This window comes from Pelophylax lessonae, assembly GCF_965119305.1.
Source record: "Pelophylax lessonae genome assembly, chromosome: 1".
NCBI classification, from domain to species: Eukaryota; Metazoa; Chordata; class Amphibia; order Anura; family Ranidae; genus Pelophylax; species Pelophylax lessonae.
In genome coordinates, this window is record NC_138768.1 from 197,949,475 (window position 1) to 197,973,284 (window position 23,810).

Genomic DNA, 23,810 nt, shown 5'->3' on the forward strand with positions numbered 1-23,810 from the left:
CACACTGCCTTTGAAATCCCTTATTTCCTTTGGGACTTTATATGAGACAAGCAGGTCATGCTATGTACACTGTTATTATATTTAACCCAACATGCTCCGTAGAGATGTACTGCAAAGAAGTTCCATGTGCTGTATTTTAGTACAGTATACGATGTGCATATATGCACAAAGAGAATGGTGGTAAATTTTGTAGGCTCTTCCCTTCCATTGACCCATGTAAGCACCCATGAGACGTGTGTGTGTGTGTGTGTGTGTGTGTGTGTGTGTGTGTGTGTGTGTGTGTGTGTGTGTGTGTGTGTGTGTGTGTGTGTGTGTGTGTGTGTGTGTGTGTGTGTGTGTGTGTGTGTGTGTGTGTGTGTGTGTGTGTGTGTGTGTGTGTGTGTGTGTGTGTGTGTGTGTGTGTGTGTGTGTGTGTGTGTGTGTGTGTGTGTGTGTGTGTAATATGCCACACTAAAAAGCAAAGAATTCAATCCTATCTAGTGCTTCAAATCCAATGCTCTATACCCATACCCACACATAATGTATATCCTCAATTGCAATAATGCATAACGTGCCACATGAATAAAATAGATCGACAAATTGTGTATGGCGTTCATAGAAAAATCAAAACCTGATAACCAAACACCAAATGTGAGCATAGAAAATCACCAAATGTGAGCATAGAAAATCCCCAAATGTGAGCATAGAAAATCAACAACTTGAAGATGATGTATTTCAAACCGTTGACAGTGGCCAAAAATTACATCTTATAATATAATATTCCTGTGCAGTATGTGAATTCATAAATATACACTGGTGCCAAAGTATTTGTGACCTCTACCTTTCCTGGTAGGCACATGGACACCACCTTAGACCTTTGTATCACAAATGCTCAGGTATTGGAGTGTATAAATGCACAGTAGTATTTCTTTGACCCATGCCCCTGATGTCAGGATTGAAAAAAACTACTAGGGTGAAAGGAGGAGATGATGCACGAGGAAGGTGCTGCCTAGGACTGCCTAGAGCAGGGATGTCAAACTCAACTTCATCTCAAGGGCCACATCAGCATTATGATTGCCCCCAAAGGGCTGGTTGTATCTGTAGTAGTAGATGTCCAGGTTATCCAAACCCCCTTGCATCAGATGTTGAGCCCCCCTCCCTACCCTCCCTTACACCTAAGTGCACCCCCTTACCTTGCGTTGCTGGGAAGAAGCTTGGTTAGGAGCTGGGAGGCAGAAAGTGCAGGATCTGGAGGAGGCCCAAAGGTCGGGTGGTGCTCTGCATGACCTTTTGCAAGAAAGGAGTGTCTATGAAGGTGGGGTGTGCCCACTAATGAAGGTGGAAGTCACAAATGTATATTTGACCCATTGTGATTGTAATTTGACACTGCCACTTGGTTGCCATACGTTGCCTTTTAGGTTTTTGATTTTCTATGTTCACATTTGGAGATTTGTTACTGTGTTTTTTATTTTTATATTAATGTCATACACCATTTGTTGAATAAATATATAAAACTCCTGTGTGCTACCAATCAGTGCTCACACATAGTGAATAACTCAAAACACTCAAGTGCGTTCACACATCCAAAAAACAATATATAGTGTTTATTTTTTCTGGAGAAGCCACGTGGGTTGTGGCGTAACGCGTAAGGGCGGAACCAAGTGATATCCTTTTGGTTTGGGGCCACAATACTGGAAGTGGTTTCCTTTTTTGCTGGTTATGTAAATGTCAGAATGTGAGGTGTTTTTTTTTTTTTTTTTTATTTTTTAACCGCAGTTTGGATTTTCTTTTTATTAAAAAACGTAATGCACAACTAGAAGCTTCCTTGTGTTTCCCTTGGGTGAGATTGTGTAACCAACAAGTTGGAGAGTTTGTTTTCCGCAGATTAAAGGGGACCTGCCACCATCATCTATTCTAGTCAGAGTAAAGATCCTTGCAACTATTCAACCCAGTGTTTGCTGTGAGAGAACCCTATGGATGGAGTGATTTTTATGTAATTATAAAGCTTTTGAGACCTGTGTGCAAGGTTAGTGGCCATTTCTTCTGGTGGTGGAACACTTTTTTATTTGAGGTGGAGCACAGATTGAAATTTAGCTTCTCACAGGATGGATGACTATTTTTTGAGCATTGAGACTTAGTGCTTATCACTTTAATTACTTTAATTCTATGGGACTCATTTGTTATTGATGGAGATTTATTGTCACATGTATTGAGTAGCACAACACTATACAGTATATTATTTTACAAAATTTATTGGCCAAAAGTTTTGAGAATGACACAAAGATTAATTTTCACAGTCTGCTGCCTCCGTTTTAATGTTGGCAATTTGCATGTACTCCAGATGTTATGAAGAGTGATCAGATGAATTGCAAAGTCCCGCTTTGCCATGAAAATCAACTTCATCTCAAAAAAACATTTTCACTGCATTTTTGACGAAGGCTTCAGGGTGTCCAAGAAAGTCCCAGCAAGTGCCAGGAACGTCTCCTACAGTTGATTGAGCTGCAAGATTGGGCACCACCAGTGCAGAGCTTGTTCAGGAATGGCAGCAGGCAGGTGTTAGTGTATCTGCATGCACAGTGAGGTGTAGATGTTTGTGGAATAGCCTAGGTTTTAAGAATAGCAGCAAAGAAGCCACTTCTCTCCAGGAAAAACATCAGGGACAGACTAATATTTTGCAAAAGGTACAGGGATTGGACTGCTGAGGACTGGGGTAAAGCCATTTTTTTTTCTGATGAATCCCCTTTCAGATTGTTTGGGGCATCTGGAAAAAAAACCTTCTCTAGAGAAGAAAAGGTGATCGCTACTATCAGTCCTGTGGCATGCCAACAGTAAGGCATCCTGAGACTGTTCATGTGTGGGGTTGCTTCTCAGACAAGGGTGTAGGCTCACTCACAATTTTGCCCAAGAACACGGCCATGAAAAATGGCTCTGGTCTGGTCATTAAGGGGGCAAATCCTTATGGTCTCAAAGTGGTTAAGGTAAAAAAAAAAAAAAAGCCTGACTTTAGAACCACCTTCAATAAAACACTGGGAAAATTGCATGCCAAACTATTTTTATTTAAGGAACATATCGATAGTTTTAATTCTGTACTGAGGAAACCGTAAGTACACCCTTGGCCTTAAGAAGTTGGTATTGCTTTTGTCGGTCAGTCTGACATTGACTTCACTCCTTAAAATTCAATTTGCTTCATGTCAGGGCTTTAGCTAGGCCTGTGGTAAAGGGTTTGTCTCACCCTTCTAACTCTGCATCTGCAGGACAGCTTGTCCTGTTGAAAAACAGACCTACTGTACTGACAAGCAAACCAGGTGATAACTAAAGAGCCTAAAAAAGAACCCACCACCTCTAAGAAATGCTAAGTTGCCAATTTAACACACCTGCTCCCCTTTCACTCCTGAGACCTTGTAACACTAAGGGCTCTTTCACACGGTCCGCTCCGTAGGCGGATCCGTGTTGCTCAGCAGGGATCGATCCGCGATCCCCGATGAGCCGGGCGGATGACAGCTCCGTCTGCGCTTGCAGAGCGGAGAGGGAGGTGTATCAGCACCCGCTGCCCTCTATGGGGGATCGTTTGTCCGCTCTCATCAGATCCGCTCCGCTCCGATTACTGAACGGATGGAAAAATAGGGTTTCCATCCGTCCAGATTTCACGCACAGGATCGTATACGGATTGCAGTGGGTGTCAGCGGAGGTGTCTCCGCTGACACCCGCTGCCCCATAGAGCTGCATGGAGGATCCGATCAGATCCGCCTAAAAAACTGACAGGCGGATCTGATCGGATCGCCCGTGTGAAAGAGCCCTAACAAATTGCATGACACTGGGGAGGGAAAATAGCTTATTGGGCCCAATTTGGATATTTTCACTTAGGTGTGTACTGAGTTTTGTTGCCAGTGGTTTAGACATTAATGGCTGTATGTTGAGTTATTTTGAGGGGACAGCAAATTTACACTGTTATACAAGCTGTACACTCACTACTCCTACATTGTTGCAAAGTGTCATTTCTTCAGTGTTGTCACATGAAAAGATATAATAAAATATTTACATAAATGTGAGGGGTGTACTCACTTTTGTGAGATACTGTATGTGTGTGTTTTGGGGGTTCAAAGTAATTAATTTTAGCAAAAAAAATACCAATTTTTTTACTTGAAAACAAGAAGTGTGAGAAATTGACCTGGTTTTGAAGTGGTTAATAATTAAAGAAAAGGTGTTAGGGAAAAGGTCAGCAGCCTTATATAATAATTATTTATGTATTTAAAAAATGGTTATTGATCAGTTAAGCGACACATGTTGATGCTAAATTTGGCATGTGCATTAAGGCATCAATAAACCTTTCACAAAAAGGTTAAAAGTGAAAAGAAAATGTAAAAACAAGTGGAGTCATTGCCTGTAACAATCGATTACATCTTTCAGAAATTGTAAAGTTAAAATTGATTTAGTTGCTGCTCGCAAAAGATTTTTTTTTTTTTTTGCGTATGTCAAGTTTCAGAGCACATGGGTGTAAAAAGTGCTGTGTTTAGTTCTAAAGAGCATATAGTAATTTTTTTAATGTAATAGTACTGTACATTATCACAGCTGCCTTGTGCCCAGTCTGCCTGCTCTGTGTGAGGACAAAGTAGAAAATACAGCACCCTGGGGTCAGTATTTCCGCGTATTTTACACATGTAAACACATGTACATGCTGGGAATAAAGACTGAGCTAGAGGAAGAAGAATTTTATTAGATGGGAACATTTTGGAGCGATTTATGTATCTGCACTTTATCAACAATTCTCTTTGATTGTAAGCTCCAACGAGCAGGGCCTTACTGTATTAAAGTGTATTGTATTTGTACTGTCTACCCTCAAGTTCAGATCGTTTTGCTTTCGAGGTCTATAGAGCTGTAACTGTTCATATATAGCTTCTGTTTCTCTGGGCAGGAGGTTGGTGTGATATCAGTGCTTGACCTAGAAATACCAGCCGTGCCCTATAATCACGCCCTCTAAATCGGCTGGATGATTACCTCGTATTACCGCCGTGTATCAGCCTGTGTGGTTATTTTCATATTCCTCTTACAGGCATGGCACTTACAATGGTATAGGTATATTAGTATGTTCCAGTGTATATAACGTGCCGTAGGGCTTGTTCATATGGACGGCCAAAGTCTCGTCTCCCTGTAACAATTTTTTTTACAGAACGAGGACATCATAGAATATGGTTTTCTGTGCCAGAAAGGGCATCCTCTGTCCTCGGTGCACCTGAAATAAATACATGTCAGGAAAGGTCAGCGTGCTCTACTTTTCTGTCACGTCCTTCTTTTTTTTTTTTTGCTCAGTAATTATAGGCTCATCGAGGACAGAGAATGATTTTGGATGAAGAACAGTACTCTGCTGTTTTAGGTCTCTGAACATAAAAAAAAACAGATAAAGATGACCTGGAGAGCTGAATAATGTGTGTATAAAAGTCTAGGAGGAACTTGTTGCATAAAAAAAAAAAATATATATATATTACCTAATTTTGATAAAATTATGTGATTTATGCATATTTGATAGAGGTGCACCAAATGGAAATTTTTAGGGATGCACCGAAATGAAATTCTTGGCCGAAGCCGAATAATAATGAAATGTTTGGCCGAAGGCCGAATACCGAACGCGGTGTTTCGCATTTTTTCCATTTATTTTGCCAATTTTTTGTCCCCTCTCTTGTCCTCTCGTGTCTCTCTCTCTCTCTCTTGTCCTCTCTCTCTCTCTCTCTTGTCCTCTCACTCTCTCTCTCTTGTCCTCTCATGTCTCTCTCTCTCTTGTCCTCTCATGTCTCTCTCTCTATCTCTCTTGTCCTCTCATGTCTCTCTCCCTAAATGTTACTGTAGGGAATGGGATTCAGTGCACACTGCAGCCTTGTACCATAGGGTTAATGTTAGTGACACTGTAGGGATTGGGAAGGATGCTGGGAATGGAAATCAGGAAGCATGCAGGCAGCCTTGTAAATTTTAATTGCAGATACAGGGCACTGGGCAGGTCAGGGTTAATGTGGTAACATCAATTACTCAGTGACAGTCAGTCAGTGTGGACTCGATCAGATTATACAGTGACAGACAGTCTCTCATAGTGGTAGTAGTAGGAGGCTGGAGGTGGACTAGTAGGAGCCTGGAAAGGAGCACAGCCGCATACATACATTACTCACTCGTGCACTGCAACCCGCCCCACACATTCAGTGAGTCTTACTCTCCTCCCTAGTTTTTTCAATGGCACATTCAGGAAGCCAATCACGCCGTGAGTAGCGGCACAGCGGAACCAATCAGGTGTGCAGGCACGCGTGATTGGTTCGCTGTGCAGCTAATCACGGCGTGATTGGCTTCCTGAATATGCCATTGAAAAAACTAGGGAGGAGAGTAAGACTCACTGAATGTGTGGGGCGGGCTGCAGTGCACGAGTGAGTAATGTATGTATGCTCACCGCTGAAGTGTCCCGGCTTCCCCTGCCTAACACGGAAGTCTGTGAGTCCTCCTGTCCTCCTCCGAGTCCCTTCCCCCTGTAAATATCGTGACCTCGGCGATATGAATATCGCCTACGGCCACATAACGATAGTCGATATCATATCGACTATCGTTCAGCCCTATTGTTCGGCACAAAATTATTCGGCCTTTTGACTTATTCGGCCGAACACAGAAAGTGCTATTTTTTCTATTTTCGGCCGAATAATGTTCGGCCGCCGAATATTCGGTGCATCCCTAGAAAATCTATCTATCTATCCCCACCAAAATTTTATTGCATCTGGGTGATGTATATCCCGTAGGCCTAGTTGACATGGGTGCTGAGCCCCATACACAATGAATCATCTGGCTGCTTTTGCGTCTAAAGTTGCCAGTTACTGCATGCAGCCCATTTAAGTCTATGGGTGCATGCACACAGCCGCTCAACCTAGTTTGGCAGAAGTGCCGGTGAGCAAATAGGAATGCATGCAGCTTGCATTTGGGGGCTGCTTGCCTGTCAAATTGGAGTGAGCAGCTGTGTCCCCATAGACTTACATGGGCTGCCTGCACATAGTACCTGGCAACTCCAGTCTAGGGTTGCCACCTCATCCCTTTAAACCAGGACACCCCTTAATTACACAGGTTCTGTGGCTGATTAACCACTTCAAGACCGGAAGGATTTACCCCCTTCCTGACCGGGCCATATTTTGCGATTCTGCACTGCGTTACTTTAACGGACAATTGCGCGGTTGTGCGACACTGTACCTGAATAAAATGTATGTCCTTCCTCCCCCCCCCCCCCCCCCCCTCACAAACAGAGCTTTCTTTTGGTGGTATTTGATCACCTGTGCGATTTTTTTTTTTTTTTTTTTTTTTTTTTTTTTTTTTTTTTTTTGCGTCATAAACCTAAAAAGAGCAACAATTCTGGGGAAAAAAAAACAAACAATTTTTTCACATTCTGCTAATATAAAATTCCCCAAAAAAAAGAAAAATTATTTTTTAACATTTTAGGCCAATTTGTTTTCTGCTACATATTTTTGGTAAATAAAATCGCAATAAGCGTAATTTTGATTTATTACTAGTAATGGCGGCGATCTGCAATTTTTTGCGGGACTGCGACATTGCCACAGACAGATCAGACCCCTGACTGACATTTTTGACACTTTTGGGGGGACCAGTGACATTACTACAGTATTCAGTGCTAAAAATATGCACTGTTACTGTAATCATAACACTGTGAGTGATCAAGGGTTTAAATGTGTACCTAGGGGCGTGTTTGTAACTGGGGGGCGTGGCTTGTGAAATGATCACAGAGCCCTGTGTTCCTATATAGAAGGATCACAGGAGCTCTGTGATCATTTCAGGGAGAAGATGGGTCCGTTGTGTTTACAACAGCTGACCGTTCCTCTCTCTCAGCGGGGAGCGATCGTGGGTGTCAGGTGGCAATCGGAGCCGACTGCCCGCTGCATCGGCTTCCCTGCTGACGACCCGGGGGGGGGGGGGGGTTAAGTGCGCTCGCCCCCTAGCTGCCTGTGCACGACTGAGGTATAGCTATGTCGGTTCGCCCAGGAGCGGCTGCCTGCCGCAGTAGAACGTCGGTGGGCGGTAGTTAAGCGGTTAAGGTGGTAATTAAACTCGGTGCCTTGTGTGCATTATATCAGCCTCAGAACCTGTGGAATTAATGTGTCCTGGATTAAGGAGATGAGGTGGCAACCCTACTCCAGTCCCATAAACAATTGATGGATTCCCAGCATATGGGCCTCAGCACTTTGAGGCCATCTATGGATGAAATAAAAATCCTTATTCCTGCAAATATTTTTACTTGTGTTGTGACACCAATAATGACTAAAATGAACCGAAAACTGAATGTTACTTTGTGTCACCAGTGTCTTAAGTAACAGGCTTTGTGTGGTGGCCCCATTACCAGTTTATGTGGACTTTGTATTCTGGCACATTGCTCATTTGTTTCTGAATGTGTTGCTGTAAACCCGGTCTTGGCAAGGAATAACATTCTTGTTTTTGTTCTTTTCTTTAAGGGAAAAATCTGTACACAAATGAATATGTGGCAATTAAACTGGTAAGTTCCATTTTTACAGTTATTACAAATAGTGTTTAATTGCCTACCTCCAGCTTACACTGAGTCCCCGTTCACATTAGGTCGCTCCGACTTAGGTGGCGACCTGTGAAGTCGCGTGCAGCGCGACTCCGACGCAATTTGGACGGACTTCACATAATGGAAGTCTATGCAAGTCGCCTCCAGGTCGCCCCGTAGTAGTACAGGACCCTTTTTCTAAGTCGGAGCGACTTGTGTCGCTCCTATTAGAACGGCTCCTGGGAACGACGGTGCATGACTTGTCAGGCTGACCAAGTCGCCTGACAAGTCGTACCAGTGTGAAGGGACACTGAAGCTAAACGCCAGGAAAGCATCCAAATGCACAATTGAAATGCATATAAGGAACTTTTCTACTTACCAAATATTTGTAGTTCTGTGGAGTCAGTTTTATGATCCAGTCACCCCAGCCAGACAGCACAGGAAGGCCCTGTAACTCCAATGGGGTAGTAGACAGGATTTCCTGGATAAATAAATAGCTTAAACTAAAATAAATAAATGACACCACACACACTATTTTAAGGTTGGAAATAAAAGAGGCCGCCGCCGTTTATTATTTATATAAATTAACCAATAACTTTTAAATATTAACACAAAGACATCGTAAAAAACCCAGTCACCATGACCCAGGTTGCCATAAACAAAATTAACACTTCAAAATAATTATCCAACCAAACTTAGGCTTCTTTCACACGGCCGCTCCGGATTTATTCTCCGCTGCGGGACTTTTTTTTTTTTCACGGAGCGGATGACACTTGTGTTATCCGGTCCGTATGTCCGCATATCATCCCATCCGTTTGCGGATGATATGCGGACCTAATGTAAGTCTATGGCATTGCGGATGTCAGCGGATGACACCACTGACATCCGATTTTGCCTCCTTTCCGTTTTTTTGAACAGATGAAAAAATAGGGTTCTGTTCCGTTCCAAAAAACGGGAACAGAACTGAAAGGAAGAAAATCGGATGTCAGCGGATGGTATTCCGCTGACATCCACAATGCCATAGACTTACATTATGTCCGTAAAATCATCCGCAAAAAAACTGACCGCGACAAATAAGGGAGAGGGGGAGGGGAACCGCTCGGCTTCGACTTCCTGAGGCGATCTGAAGTCCGGTTAATGAGACCCCTTAAATGAGGCTGAAGGAGAGCTCTGGACCAATCCTGGTTGGGGAAAAAACGGGATATAGCAGGTAAGAAACCTAATCTACCTGGATACTGGGGGCAGCTAGTAACAGGAACATCAGCCAATCATCTCACGGATGAGCTCCCATATCTAAACTTCCCCAGTAACATCTATGGTCCTATAATTATTGTGCTATACTAACTGTACCTGTCACTACCCCAGAAATAAAAGGGGTTAATTAACCCCTTTTCTTTTTATTCTTGTTAAAGAATAAAACCCAGCCCCTGCCTGCTGATTAGGCAGTGAAGAGCAGAAGTGTTCTGCTGAAGTCATCCCTCTGCCCTCTCCTCTCAACAAGTTCTTTGTTAGCGCATGTTATTGCAGTAGAACCAGACTGACTCGGTGCTGGCCCTCCTTCTCTTAGGTGGCCATTTATGAAGCGGATATCATTTACGTCAACTCAGCAGACATCTCCTCTGACGGCCTGTTTATGAAGCAGAGTACATCAATTCTCAGAAGGGAAGAGAGGTTTTCCTCTGAGAAGGGATGGCTCCCTGTGATCTCACAATATATTGTAAGGTTACAGAACAGCATAGTTTCAAAAGTAAAAGCAAAGTTAAAAACAAATTCCAGTAATTCCTCAAAAATATAACACAAAGAACTTGGAACAAACTTTTTTACGCACATTTTGGTGCTTTTTGTGAACACATGCTTTGGTGCTTTTTTTTTAATGTGCTTTTTGGTGCAGTTTTTTCAATGTACATTTTGGCATCTGGTTTAATTGTGTATTTAGATCCCTTTTTTTTTAACATGTTGCCACTTTTCTTTTTTTTTTTTCTTTTACCTAAGTTTTGGCACAGGTTTGAGTGTTAAACACAAAATGCATGTTAAAACACCTGCGCCGAAATACCTGTTAAAAGTGCCAAAATGTGTATTTTAATGCTTTTTTTTTTAAATGCATATTTTGGCACTTTTAACAGGTATTACGGCGCAGGTGTTTTAACATGCATTTTGTGTAACACTCATTTTGGATATATATATATATATATATATATATATATATATATATATATATATATATATATATATATATATATATATATATATATATATATATATATATATATATATAAATTTTTTTTTTTTTTTTTTTTTAAGGCTTGTCTTGGTGTTTTAACACACATTATGGTGTGTTTTTAATCAGAGTTTTGGCAAAATATGCATCTGCTAGCAGTTTGTGGGATGCTATTAACAATTAATGGCACAGCAAGCATGATTTGCTTTTTGCAGCATTTCTGTAATGCACACAAAAATGTTTCTCTGCAGATTCAAGGAATGCATAGTTGTAAAAAGGACATTAAAAAAATAAAATGAGCCAAAATGCGCATTAAAAAGAAATGTTGAAAAATGTGTTAAGATGCCAAATAGAAAATGTTTGGATATGGAGTATCATGCGTTTTTCAATGTGCACTTTAGTGCATTTGTCAGGCGATGAAATAGGCGGCAAAATGTTTGTCTGACATGCGGCTTTTGGGTGCCATTAAAATGAACACCCAAAAGCGCATTGCACGTATAGACACGGTTTTAGCGTGATCTGGAATTGCTCTGCATTGCTCAGGCATGAATGGGGCCTAAAAGACAATACAGTATAACTATATGGCGAGGAAAATATTTCTCCATTAACACGTCAGTTGGATGGAGGAATTCATCCAGCTGTGCCATTGTATTCTGACAGTGGGACTCACAAATACACTGTCAGAACACACTGCTCAGCGGCTGCAGCCAAGGAAAGAAAATTTCCAACCGCCCCATATGACAGAAGTCGCTCATTAGACCAACTTCTGTTGAGTGGAAACTGGCCGTAGATGGATCAGCATTTGGCTAGTCAATGCTGAGTTGGGCATAATTTGATACCTTTATGAGCAGCTTTAGACTTGGTGCTATTCAGGAGACTGTAAGGCCTCATGCACACCAGGTATTTGGAAAGAACGAGCTGCAAAGCCAGTTCTCACGCCAGGAAAAAGCAGCTGTAAAAGCGTGCTTTTAGAAGCGTTTTGCATTGGCGTTAATGCACGTTTTAGCCATGTTTAGCAGCAGTCGCATTTAGGAGCCTTTCTCTGCCCTCTTCTATTTTCCAACCTCAAATCCAACAACTACGGCTTAAAAACGCCTGACGTGGCCTAACGCTGTACGCAGCCATTAGCAGCGTTTTTTACAGCTTAACGCTGCTGCTCCATAACGAACTGGCCCTGTTTTTTTTTTTTTTTTGCTTTACAGCTTAAAAATGCCTATTACTTGCAGCTCCTAAAAGCCGGTGTGTGCATGAGGCCATAGAATAGGGCATTTTTAAGCTGCAAAAAAAAAAAAAATGTCTGAAGCTCCTAAAAGCAACTGTAAGTACGCCCTGTGTGCATGAGGCCTAAGACTCCATTCACACTAATACGACTTGTCAGGCGACTTGTCAACCTGACAAGTCGCGGACCGCCGTGGTCCATTGTGTGGTACAGGAACGGTTCTAATAGGAGCGACACAAGTCACTCCGACTTAGAAAAAGTTTTCTGTACTACTTTGGGGCGACCTGGAGCGACTTGAATAGACATTCATTTTATGAAGTCCATGCAAGTCGCGCCGAAGTCGTGCTGCACGCGACTTCACAGGTCGCCCCCGAAGTCGTGCGGCTTCAGTGTGAATGGCTCTTAAAGGCTCTTAAAGAATGATATTTTTATTTATTTTTTAAAAGAATACTGTGTTAATTGGTATTTCTCGAATACTGTGTTAATTGGTATTTCTCTATCATTCATTGACGGATGCAGTCCTCTGATGCATATCAGTAGTAGGGTAATACCGCCTCCTACAGGAGTAGGACACAAATTTCTGGCTACGCCTATGGGCAGTCCCTGGGGGTATACCCTCTCTCTTCCTGCATAGGAGAGTTCTGTATCAAAGCAGTGTCAAAGAAAAGCACACCAACCCACTCAAAAAATTAGAGGGGCGGGTACTGCGTCCATCAATGAACCGCAAAGAAAAGGATTTTACAGTAAGTCAAAAATCCAGTTTTCTCTATGGTTCATTGACGGACGCAGTCCTCTGATGCATATCAGTAGGGACGTCCCAAAGCAGTACCAAAATAATGGGGTGGGAACAGCAGAACAAAGAAAAAACAGTCCCCAAGGCCAACGTGGCCAACCAGGCAACACAGGACTCATCAGAACAAACAGATGAGGTCCACCTGAAAACAAACAGAAGTACACCCTCAAGGAAGGCCAAAGGGCCCCCTAAACCGCGGCCTGCAAAACCTTGCGGCCAAAGGAGGCATCCGCAGATACCATCACATCCACCTTGTAAAATTTGGTAAATGTGTGAACAGACGACCAAGTCACCGCCTTGCACGCCTGAAGTACAGACGCCTGATGCCGAAAGGCCCAGGAAGCACTAAGCGCCCGAGTAGAATGCGCCTTGACAGGGAAAGGTGGAACCTGACCCTTAATGGAATAAGCCTGCACCACTGTCTGATCCATGTGGAAACAGTCGCAGCAGACGCAGGCAGCCCTTTCTTCGGGCCATCCGTTAGCACAAAGAGCGAGTCAGACTTGTGAAAAGACTCGGTAGACGCCAAATACACCCTGATCGCCCAAACAACATCCAGGGTATGCAGAGCAAATTCCTTAGGATGTATAGGCCAACAAACTGTTGTATTTTCTTTTCGGGGTTATGGTTTTTGGCAGCTGTAAGAGTGTGTCTATGAATGGCATGCTTTCTTCTGCATCTGCTAAAACTATACTGATATTAATAAATAGAATCTTGGTTTTATTAGTGTGCGCTATAAAGGTTTGAAGCCTTATTAGGCTTTTTCTTTATAGTGAACATTCACTGTATTTAATTTGTATGTGGGTTACATTTCTATTATTTTTCACTTGTAAATCTTATGTATTCTGTACCAGGAACCTATGAAATCCAGGGCACCACAGCTGCATTTGGAATATAGATTCTACAAGCAATTAGGATCTGTTGGTAAGTCTGCAAAGTGTTCAATATCCATGTATTGTACCCCCCTAGCATTGTTCTGTGCTTGGCATGCAGCTGTGGTTTATGTACATGGAGTCTCCTCTTAGAGCGGTGATACACAGTGTATGCCAAGCTTGGAGAAGCCCCAAGTGTTTGGTATCCATAGTTTCAATGTTCTATACATCTCTATGGATACACCTCGGCCCAGGCCCCTCTGAGACCAGCTGGGACATGGATGTGTTTCGTGTGTGAAAGAGTTTTGTTGTTTGGAGTGATTACATGCAGCTACTTCAGTTTGTGATTACTGTCAATATGTCTTCTAGTAATGTTTAGTTGGCTGTTTAGCCGGAGGAGAGGGATAAGTAAGCAGCAAGGGAAATAAACATTGATGAGTTTTCTTGAACTATGTATTACATAGGCTGTCAAGGCTAAATCCTCGGCACAACATGATGTCCAATATTTTGTTTCTACTGTTAACTATCTGTTCTCCTGAGTTGCATTTGTAAGAAAATCATTTTTTTATTAACCACTTAAGCCCCGGAAGATTTTACCCCCTTCCTGACCAGGGCTTTTTTTTGCGATTCAGCACTGCGTGACTTTAATGGACAATTGCGCAGTCGTGCAACGCTGTACCTAAACGAATTTGACGTCCTTTTTTTCCCACAAACAGAGCTTTCTTTTGGTGGTATTTGATCACCTGTGCAATTTTTACTTTTTGCGCTATAAACAAAAAAATAGCATCAATTTTGCAAAAATAACAATATTTTTCACATTTTTTTTTATATGAAATCCCCCCCCCCCAAAAAAAATGTAAAAATCAAAATTTTTTAACATTTTTGGCCAATTTGTTTTATGCTACATATGTTTGGTAAAAAAAAAAATCGCAAAAAGCGTATTTTGATTGGTTTGCGCAAAAGTTATTGCGTTTACTAACGAAGGGAAAGATTTTTGTCATTTTTTTTTTTAGCGCGTAATGGCGGCGATCTGCGATTTTTTTTTTTTTTTCCGGTACTGCGACATTGCGGCGGACAGATCGGACCCTTGACTGACATTTTTGACACTTTTGGGGTTACCAGTGACATTACTGCAGTAATCAGTGCTATACATATGCACTGTTACTGCAAAATGACACGGGCAGGGAAGGGGTTAACTTTATTGGAGAAGGAGGGGTTAAGCGTGTCCCTAGGGGCATGCTTCTAACTGTGATTGGACATGGCTACTGGTGTAGGAACAGTGATCAACGGTCCTACATAGTAGAACCGTATGATCACCATTCCTACTCGGGAGAATGACAGGCGGCTTGTTTACATCAGCCGCCTGCCTTTCTCCCTCTGCACCGACGATCGCCGAGTGACCGGCGGACATCGGGTCCGCCGGTCACACGCACAGACTTGCTAGGGAACGAGCCGGTGCTCCCAAGCAAGTGACAGGCTAGTGACGTATATATATACCTCACTTTGCCTGGCCGGGGCTGACCGCCGCCGTATATAGTCGTGCGGCGGTCGGCAACCGGTTAAAGGGGCTCCCCAGGCTAATCACATTTGTGTCTTGATTCCGACCCCTGTGTTGTACAGAATACATTATTGGATTTCCAGATTTACAATTTTTCTTGTTGCTTGTATTGCATGTGTTAGAATGTCCTTGGTTCTGTTTAAAATGATGGGTGGCCTTCTTCAGCTTTGAACTGGTCTGTTTAATGATGTGTAGCCATGTTTGAAACTTTTGTGGTTGATATGCCAAATTCTCTTCCCCAGTGAGACTAGTCAAGTGCTATATTTGGCAGAATGACAAGGAAAGTTTGCAGCATTCATATCCTCAATATATACCTAAAAAAAGGAAACGTTAGGTGCCTACAGAGCTTTAACATACATAAATTATACAAACCGTACATGTGGCGAGAAACTATAATGGGTTTTGGTCAGCTTTATTTGACTTTGGGTTTTTAGATTGTGTGTATCATTTTTAGAGGGTGGCTTGCACCATCAGGAAAATAGTTTACTTCCCTTTCTTTCTTTTTCCATTACTGGCGCATCCTTATTCCAGCCTACAGATTCCCACTCTTATAGATACAGAGAATGTCGGGGTGGGACAGTGGTGAGGTTAGTTCAGGTAACTTTAGGAATTTCTCAATCGGTGACCTATACTGTGCAGTGGAAATGGTAATAGGTCTGTGCTCAGATCCTAAATGACTTACATATATAGTATACTGCATATGGGATACTAAAGGGGTGTAACCACACATTTACACTTAAACTTAACTCTCTGCAAACTACCATGCAACCTTAATGTGGCAGGAGAAATATCCGTGAGCCACACTTCATGAAACAGACCTGTGTGAAAGGAGGAATGGCAGCTCCAGCATTGGTTCTGGCTAGGCCACGCACCCAAAGTTTCTCTCCATTGCTGGCTTGGACTGGCTAGAGCCCAGGCTGAGGCTCCCATTCATCCTTTCACATGGGTCAGTTTCATGAAGTGTGGCTCATGGATATTTCCTGCCACATAGAAGCTTGGAGCCAGGACGAGCTCCTTTCCTGGCCAGCGCTCATACCAGTTGGCAATGGACTATACTATACCTCTAACCTGAGCAGTACCCACACCTTTTTACTTTCGTATAATACACCCATACATGTTCCTATATGTTGGCTTAAAAGCAGGCCACTGGTCGGTCACTAATGCAGCAGTGACAATACATTAACCCCCTCATGCTGCATAATACTAATACCAATGGTAAGCTGCCTCAGCTATTCCCCCCCCCCCCCCGCATCAGCCTCAGCATCCCTCTCCTACTCACTGTGCTCCTCCGGTGTCTATTATTCAAAAGACGCGCCTCTGGCCGGCCGCCCGCCTCCCGGTGATGTCACTACGACTACGATCTGTCCATGAATGAAGTTGAATACCGGGAGGGCGGGCGAGCGGCCGCTAATAGAACTATGTAAGCTTCACTTCACTTCATTTCCCTGTCAGCAGCACGATGTCCATGAATGAACTGACACTCCGGGTGGGAGGGCGGGGGGAGCGGCCGCTAATAGCTGTAACTGTGAGCCTTCACTTCCCTGTCAGGCATGTATCTCCTCTGACAGGGAAGTGAAGTGAAGCTCACATTGTTATAGTTATTAGCGGCCGCTTCCCCCGCCCCCCCCGCTCGGTCTGTTAGTTCATTAATGCAGAGATCTCAGTAGTAGGGACATCACAGGGAGGCGGGCGGCCGGCCAGAGGCGTGTCTTTTCAAACCTGCGCTGCGCCCTCCTCCTTCCTCAAGCGGCCATTCATTTCGGCATTTTAACCCATTTTCGGCCGAAATGGGATAGGCCCATTTTCGGTTGAAAATTTCGGTGCATCCCTACATAAAAGTATTAAAATGTTTCAGAACAGTAACAATATGCACATCAATACATATATCTTGGTAACTCAAAGCACGTTTCGTGGGTCACATTGCCCACTTGTCAGGAGTGTAAGTGTGCAGGCAGGTCTGGAAAGAAATTATTATTGTTATAAACATGCAGGGTTAGTGGCTATTGGAGTATGAATACTCAAAAAATAGAACCCATGTGGGGAGACAACATACTCACTAATATAGCCGCGTCATTGTGCTTAAAGCCAGTGCTTCCATACAGCGGCGGCCAAATAGTCCAACATGGGAGCTGAGGGGGCAGGATCCAGAGGCATTGCAATTGACTCAAGGAGAGTGATGAGAATGTGTTGTAAATGTATCAAACACCTGGCCAGTCTCTAAATGGAGAAGTATACATGTGGATAAGTAAGCAGTTGCTTCCTGTAGGATAGCAGCCAACAAATAATAATGGTCATATATATTGAATGCATCAGAGACCTGAGTGTAGACCAGGGAATGAAAAGAAATAACCAAAGGGTGAAGACCGGTGCCCAGGTAGATAAAAGTAACCCAAGTGAATAAGGATGAAAAGATTGGTAATAAAACTGAGTAAAATAAATCACCATAAAGTGCATGTGTGAAGTGATGTAATAAAGACATGAGGAGAAGAAAAAGAGAAGCAGAGGAAAGAGAAGAAAAAAGTGGAAAGTGAATAAAAAAAGGTGCGAAACAAAGTGGCTGTGTGCTTACCATAAAGAAACGAATACTGTTCTTTGGTATCCACCCTGTGTTGAAAGATTGGACTGTCTGTGATCACTCATCCTCACCTTTAATGTCTTGCAAAGCATCATAGGTCCTGCCCCCAACGCCATGTTTAGGTGTTTTGATTGCAGATAATTGCCTGCCATACAGCATGTGAAGCCATATGTGGACACCTGCGATAAACACAGGCATCCATTCACCTAGGTGATGGTCTCGCCGCAAGTAACAACGCATGACGCCACAAAGTGGATGTACTGCGTGCATCGCGGGAACATGACGCGGATGCACAGGTGGCCCCACCCAAATAGTCAGGAGGGGACAGCAGGGGAGCGAGGCTCCCCTAATAGTGCATTGCAGCTCCCAGTCAGGCTGAAGGCAACCACCAGGGGGAGCACCTAAAGCCAAAGGACTGTATCCCAGCATGTGCCAATGACAATGTTGAACAATCATCATAATTTCTATGTAAGGAAGCACTCGACAAAGGCTCTGAATTCTGGTATCCATGATGTCACCTATTGGCTCCTATAGCCCAGCCATTGTCGGTGCTCATTCCTCTCCCCTGCAGCAGTTGATGTCTAAAACGGGAGCTGAAGCTGCAGGATTATGTGACTGGAACAAAGAGGATTAAAAATGAAGTGTGCAAATCTTTTTTTATACAGGTTGGGTAGGAGGTGGAAACGCTTTTAGGAATAGATTTAGTAAGACTTTTCTTCCATTTTATTGGCTTGTGCGAGAAGTATTGTTTGATGATTTAGATTTATTCTACAAACTCTTCCTGCATTGAAACTGTTAGCTGCCTTGCTAAATAACTGCAGGACAAACCTGCTTAGACTGTTGGGGTGTCCTTCCCTCATGAAGGTTTTACCACTGCTACGAACAGTTAAGCCTTCCCGCTTAAAATATACTATATACTGAATATAAGCATCCCTGGCACCCATCAGTTGTTCAGTATATAACTATTGCCTTCATTATATTCTGTGTGGTCTGCAGCAAGCTTGGCTGCATTTTCAAACTGTTCCATTGTTTCTCAAATGGTATTGCCTATTGTGGCATGTGTTACATTATCAAAATGACTTTCCTATTAGATGACAGAAAGCCAATAGCACTAAAAATAGATTTACAGGAAGACCAGCTGAAAACAGGATGTATTATATGTGCTTAAAAGCAAATCTGCATGCATACTTCTGGTATTTTTTACTTTTGAATGCATTGTAAAATTGTATTGGGGAATATATACTGTATAGTACTTCTAAGCTAAGCACTTAATGTTCCTAATACGAACTAAGTTTCAGTTTGGCTGTATTATTATTTCTTTATCTTTGTGAACAAATGTCTAAATCTGTTTTGGGTAAAATGAGCCTATTGCTAAAAATCATCCTTTATGTGATTACACGACTAGGCAGCGTGTCACCATAATCCAGTCTAAAGAGTAGCTATACTCATGTCGGCCATGTGGCATCCCAGAGCTCCATCCCCCGACTCCATCCCGTCCACAACCCCAATGGCTCCCGTTGCTGCCAAAAGCCAATCGGGAGTATTAAAAAACCTTCTGCCTTTACATCCACTTAAATGCAGAAAAGCGAAAGCATGTCTCTTATGCATTACAATTCCTGCCTGTTCGCCCATTTTTAAAGGCGTTGTAAAGTTTTTTTTATTCTAATGCATTCTATGTATTAAGATAAGAAGCCTTCTGTGTGCAGCAGCCCCCCTAATACTTACCTGAGGTCCCTCTCTGTCCATTGATGTCCACGAGTGTCTCAGCCATCCAAGACTCTCCCTCCTTATTGACTGAGACACAGCAGTGGCGCCATTTTCTGCCACTGCTGTTAGTCGGCTAGCCAATCAGGAAAGAGGGGGGCCGGGCCAGGTCAGGGCTCTGTCTGAATGGACACAGCGAGCTGTGACTCTACTAGGGTGCCCCTGTTCTGCCAAACTCCATTTTGCCGAATTCTCCGACGTTACTTCTGGTGAGTGTGCACTAGGAATAATAGGAGATTTCTACCACTTGGTGTTTTCACACAACACCGGCAGCCTTTACACTCCGGTAGATGCTATAATTAGTGGAGATTGTTAGTCCGCCCGCTAGTAACCAAAAACAACGGGGACAACTAGCGGGCGGACTAACATTCTGCACTAATTATAGCGTCTACCGGAGTGTAAAGGCTGCCGGTGTTGTGTGAAAACACCAAGTGGTCAAAATCTCCAATTACTCCTGGTGTACACTCACTGGAAGTAACGTCGTTGGAGAATTCGGCAAGTTGGATTTTTCGGCAGAACAGCCCCATGGAAAGCTGCATGAAGTGGAAGAAGGAATCCTCCCCCACATCCCCCACACTGTGACATAGTATTCTGACAGCAGCAGGTCCCATCGTCGGAATACTATGTCACAGTGTGGGTGGGGGGGGGGGGGGGGAGGGAGGATTCCTTCTTCCATTGATCAGTGGCTATAGGCATTAAATGAGAAAAATGATTTCCTTTTGCATTTCTGGAAAATGTCAGATTATAGCCACTAGATGAAACTGATAGTCATAAGAGATAATCGCATTACAAACTTTATGGCAGACATTTGAGATGCAAATGCATAAGGCATTCACCCTGAACCTTTTATAGCTAGACCTTAAAGAGTGTGTGTCGTGGGGGGTAATTTTAATAAAGGACAGGCTTCTTTAATAGAACAGGTTGCTTTATTTTTAAGTTGTAGAGAGATTGGCTATGTTCAGAATTGAGCCACGGAACCTCTTTAGGTGAAGCGGACAAGCGGTTCATGTGTTGGTTGCAGGATAATATTGTAATAAGGCCCAGTAAGAAGTTACCAGTGAGGACAATACACTTGGTTGCAGTATGCCTATAATCAGATCCTTTTGGATTTAACCTGGAAATGGGCCTGTATGTCCTCGGAGTGAGTGCAGATGCCAGCTTTGTCATCCTCCCTGAATTCTCTTGGTTCCTGGTTATGTGTCTTGTAGGTTTTTATACAGGAAGTGACTTAATGACTGTAAGGCTCCATGTACACGAGACGTTGTTAAAAGTCCCTTTGAATGCTGGAATTTTTAGGACGTTTGAAACGTCCGTTCGGTTGCGTTTGTATCCGCGTTTAGCGGGCGTTTGCGTTTAGAAGCGTTCCTAGAGGTCAAAAAAATTATTCCCCTTTAAAATGGAAAAACGTGAACGTTAAACGCGGGTCATCGCGTTCAGACGCATTCGGACGCGTTCGGACGCGTTTGTGCGTTTGAAACGCCGGGAAACACACGTCCGAACGCAAATAATTGCGTTCTAAATACAGTCCCTGAACGCAACTGCCTGCAAATGACTGTAAACGACCTGGTGTTCATGGACAGATAAGATAAAATGTAGATGGGTTCAGGGGCTTCTGAAAAAAACGCCCAACTGCTCCTAAACGACCATTTCCAGCGTCCCGTGTACATGGAGCCTAAGTCTGTCTCATTTTTCACTTCCTAGAAAACCATGCTCTGACCTGCAGAATTTGCTACATGTGGGGTGGCAGTGTCCAGCATTTTAGGTCTGGGATGGGTAAAATGCACTTAGCTTGATTACTGACATTGCTTCTCATGTGTTTTTTTCAGCACTAGCTGGCATGTTAATAAGATGACAGCTTTTCCTTCTGTTTATACAGCAGTGGAAAGGGAGAGTAGGGAAGGCTTAAATAAAGCGGATTTGTTGTTGGAAATGAACCCACGCTTATCAGTTTTCACCCAGCATGCAACGATTAAAAGTTGATAAAATGGACATGGAAGTCCCTTTTTAGGATCAGGTTATGGCTATGCTGGAATTCCATTAGTGCAGAAAAAAAGTAGGGTCTTTGACGGTAGTATTAAAGGAGACGTGTGAGATTAGAAGAAATACCCTAACATCATACATTTGCTTATCAGCTGCTTTATGAGTTTGATGCTTTGAGCTGTCTCCTGTCACCTCTAATGCCTCGTACACACGCATCGATTATTGGCCGGGAATTTTTGGCCAACGTCCGATTGGCCAATTTTCGGCTTGTTAGTATGATGCTTTCGACAACTGACTCCGACTTTTCGGCCGAAAAAAATCTGGTGTGCAGGCTATGAAATTTTTGTTGGCCGTCAACACAACGGCCGATTGTTCATCAGTCAGTACAGATTTCGGCAGACAAAAATCTGATGAGCAAGACTGGGCATGCTCAGAGTAGAAAAAACACACGGAGAGTAAACCAGCACATGACATCACTTTTGAAGTTGATTTTTGTTGGCCGAGAAAATTCGTGTGCAGTCTAGACACATTCCAACCAACAAAACACCACTCTGGACAAAAGTCGGACGATCGGTCGGCCGATAATCATTGCGTGTGTACGAGGCATAAGCCTGAGAAGTGAGTGATTACTTAACCACTGATTGCTCAGTTCTTGGTTTTCACTGAGCAGAGAGCTGAGACTGTCAGTCACCTGCTCTCTGCTCTGCCCCTCCAGTGCTCACTAGAGCAGCAGACAGGGGAGGGGGCAGGAGCTTGCTGGCCCCAGCTCACAGTGGAACATCTGGGGTGAAATAAATACTATAGCTGGCCATGGATGGTTTACTTTTTTCTCGTTCAGCCACACAAGCGAGGTGGATGGAGGAATAACCTTCAACCGCATGCACACAGACTGTTTTGCAAACTCTACTAGAAGCCTTTCCTTCTGGCAGCAACATTTTGGCAGAAAAAGTGCCTGGTGCCTGTAAAAGTGCCTAACGCTTTTGGATGCTTTTAGGCCCGCGCACAGGCAACAAGTGCTTGTTGTTTTTTTTTTTTTATGACCACTGAAATGAATTAATGCTATGTGTGTTTATTGCATGAGCGTTAACATACGTTTAAATGGGCCTACACACCTTTACAATCGTTAAGCGTTTCCTGCTAAAATTCTGCTGCTTAAGGAGCAGGAAAAAAAAAAAATGCCTGATACCCCTCAAAGCAGCTGCAAAAAATGTCCGGCGTGCATGAGGCCATAACTTCTAATTTTAGCATGCAGTGGAAATGTGAAAAATAAATTGTTGGTATATTTGTAATTATGGGTCCTTTTGAAAAGTATCAGAAGAATCATTTTAAAATGCACATTATGTCCTACTGTTACCTCTGCAACTTTGATCATCCCCACCTTTAACTAAAAGTTGCTAAAAGTGGGGTGCAGGGGAGCATCAATGTCAGAGATATGCAATGGGAAATACCATGCTTTTTACAATAAAGATTTTGATCAGCTAGATCCAGACACCTATAGGTACCCTCCCATCCGCCATTCTTTGATCTGGAAATTTAAAGGAGCTTGGCTGAAAATGGTCAGCTTCACAGCAGCCAAGAGTGTCGACTGTCATAGTACAATAGCTGGCAGGGGAGATTATCCTGTTCGGAGTATTGAGTGATTTCTATCATTCAGCCCCACAGGGTATGGCCAGAGAAAAGATGAATTCAAAGTATTTTTTTTTTTTTTTACATAGTTACATTGAGCCAGCTTAGACCAATGTAGATATGGATATGCCATACCTGGCCAATCCCCCAGGAAGATGAAAATCACTGTAGTAGGCACCACTTGCAATAGTGATCTCCACTAGATTCTGAGTCCTGTGCCGAGTGGCTGCCCTGATACATTAACACAAGTGATTGCTCGCTTGCTGTGGGTGCTATTTAGAGATTGCTTTTGCATTTTCTCAATGGATGCAAAGTATTCTCTGATAAGACAAGGTGGAGTATGTGACGGCACCACCACCTCTTCTAGTTGAAGAATGCTGCATTCACTGAGAAAATGCAAAGCATTCTCTGAATGGCCCCTACGCCGAGTTGTCAAATCCTGTTTTCAGTAAGCAGCAGGAAGGCCACTCATTATGTGACCAGGAAGCTAGTGGAGATTACTGTAATACTGGTGCCTACTATCGTGATTTCCAGCTTAAAGGGGTGTTACCAGGTAGTGTAGATACATAATTACATTGGTTCAAGCTGGACCAGTGTAACTATGTAAAAAAAAATATGAATACCTGTAATTTTTATCTTTTTAAAAGACAATTATGGGGTTTTGGGTTATTGCCCATTTATACTTGGGTG

The 23,810-nt window shown here is 43.0% G+C and overlaps 1 protein-coding gene across 5 annotated transcripts in view; it reads left to right on the forward strand.

Annotated features, from left to right (window-relative positions):
- CSNK1G3 (casein kinase 1 gamma 3) overlaps positions 1-23,810 on the forward strand; it is a 273,308-nt gene that overhangs the window by 100,968 nt on the left and 148,530 nt on the right. For all 5 annotated transcript variants that reach the window (XM_082261673.1, XM_082261672.1, XM_082261674.1 and 2 more), the window contains exons 3-4: positions 8,460-8,500; positions 13,600-13,669. In XM_082261673.1, the coding sequence (XP_082117799.1) occupies positions 8,460-8,500; positions 13,600-13,669 (111 nt within the window). The remainder of the gene's footprint in view (positions 1-8,459; positions 8,501-13,599; positions 13,670-23,810) is intronic.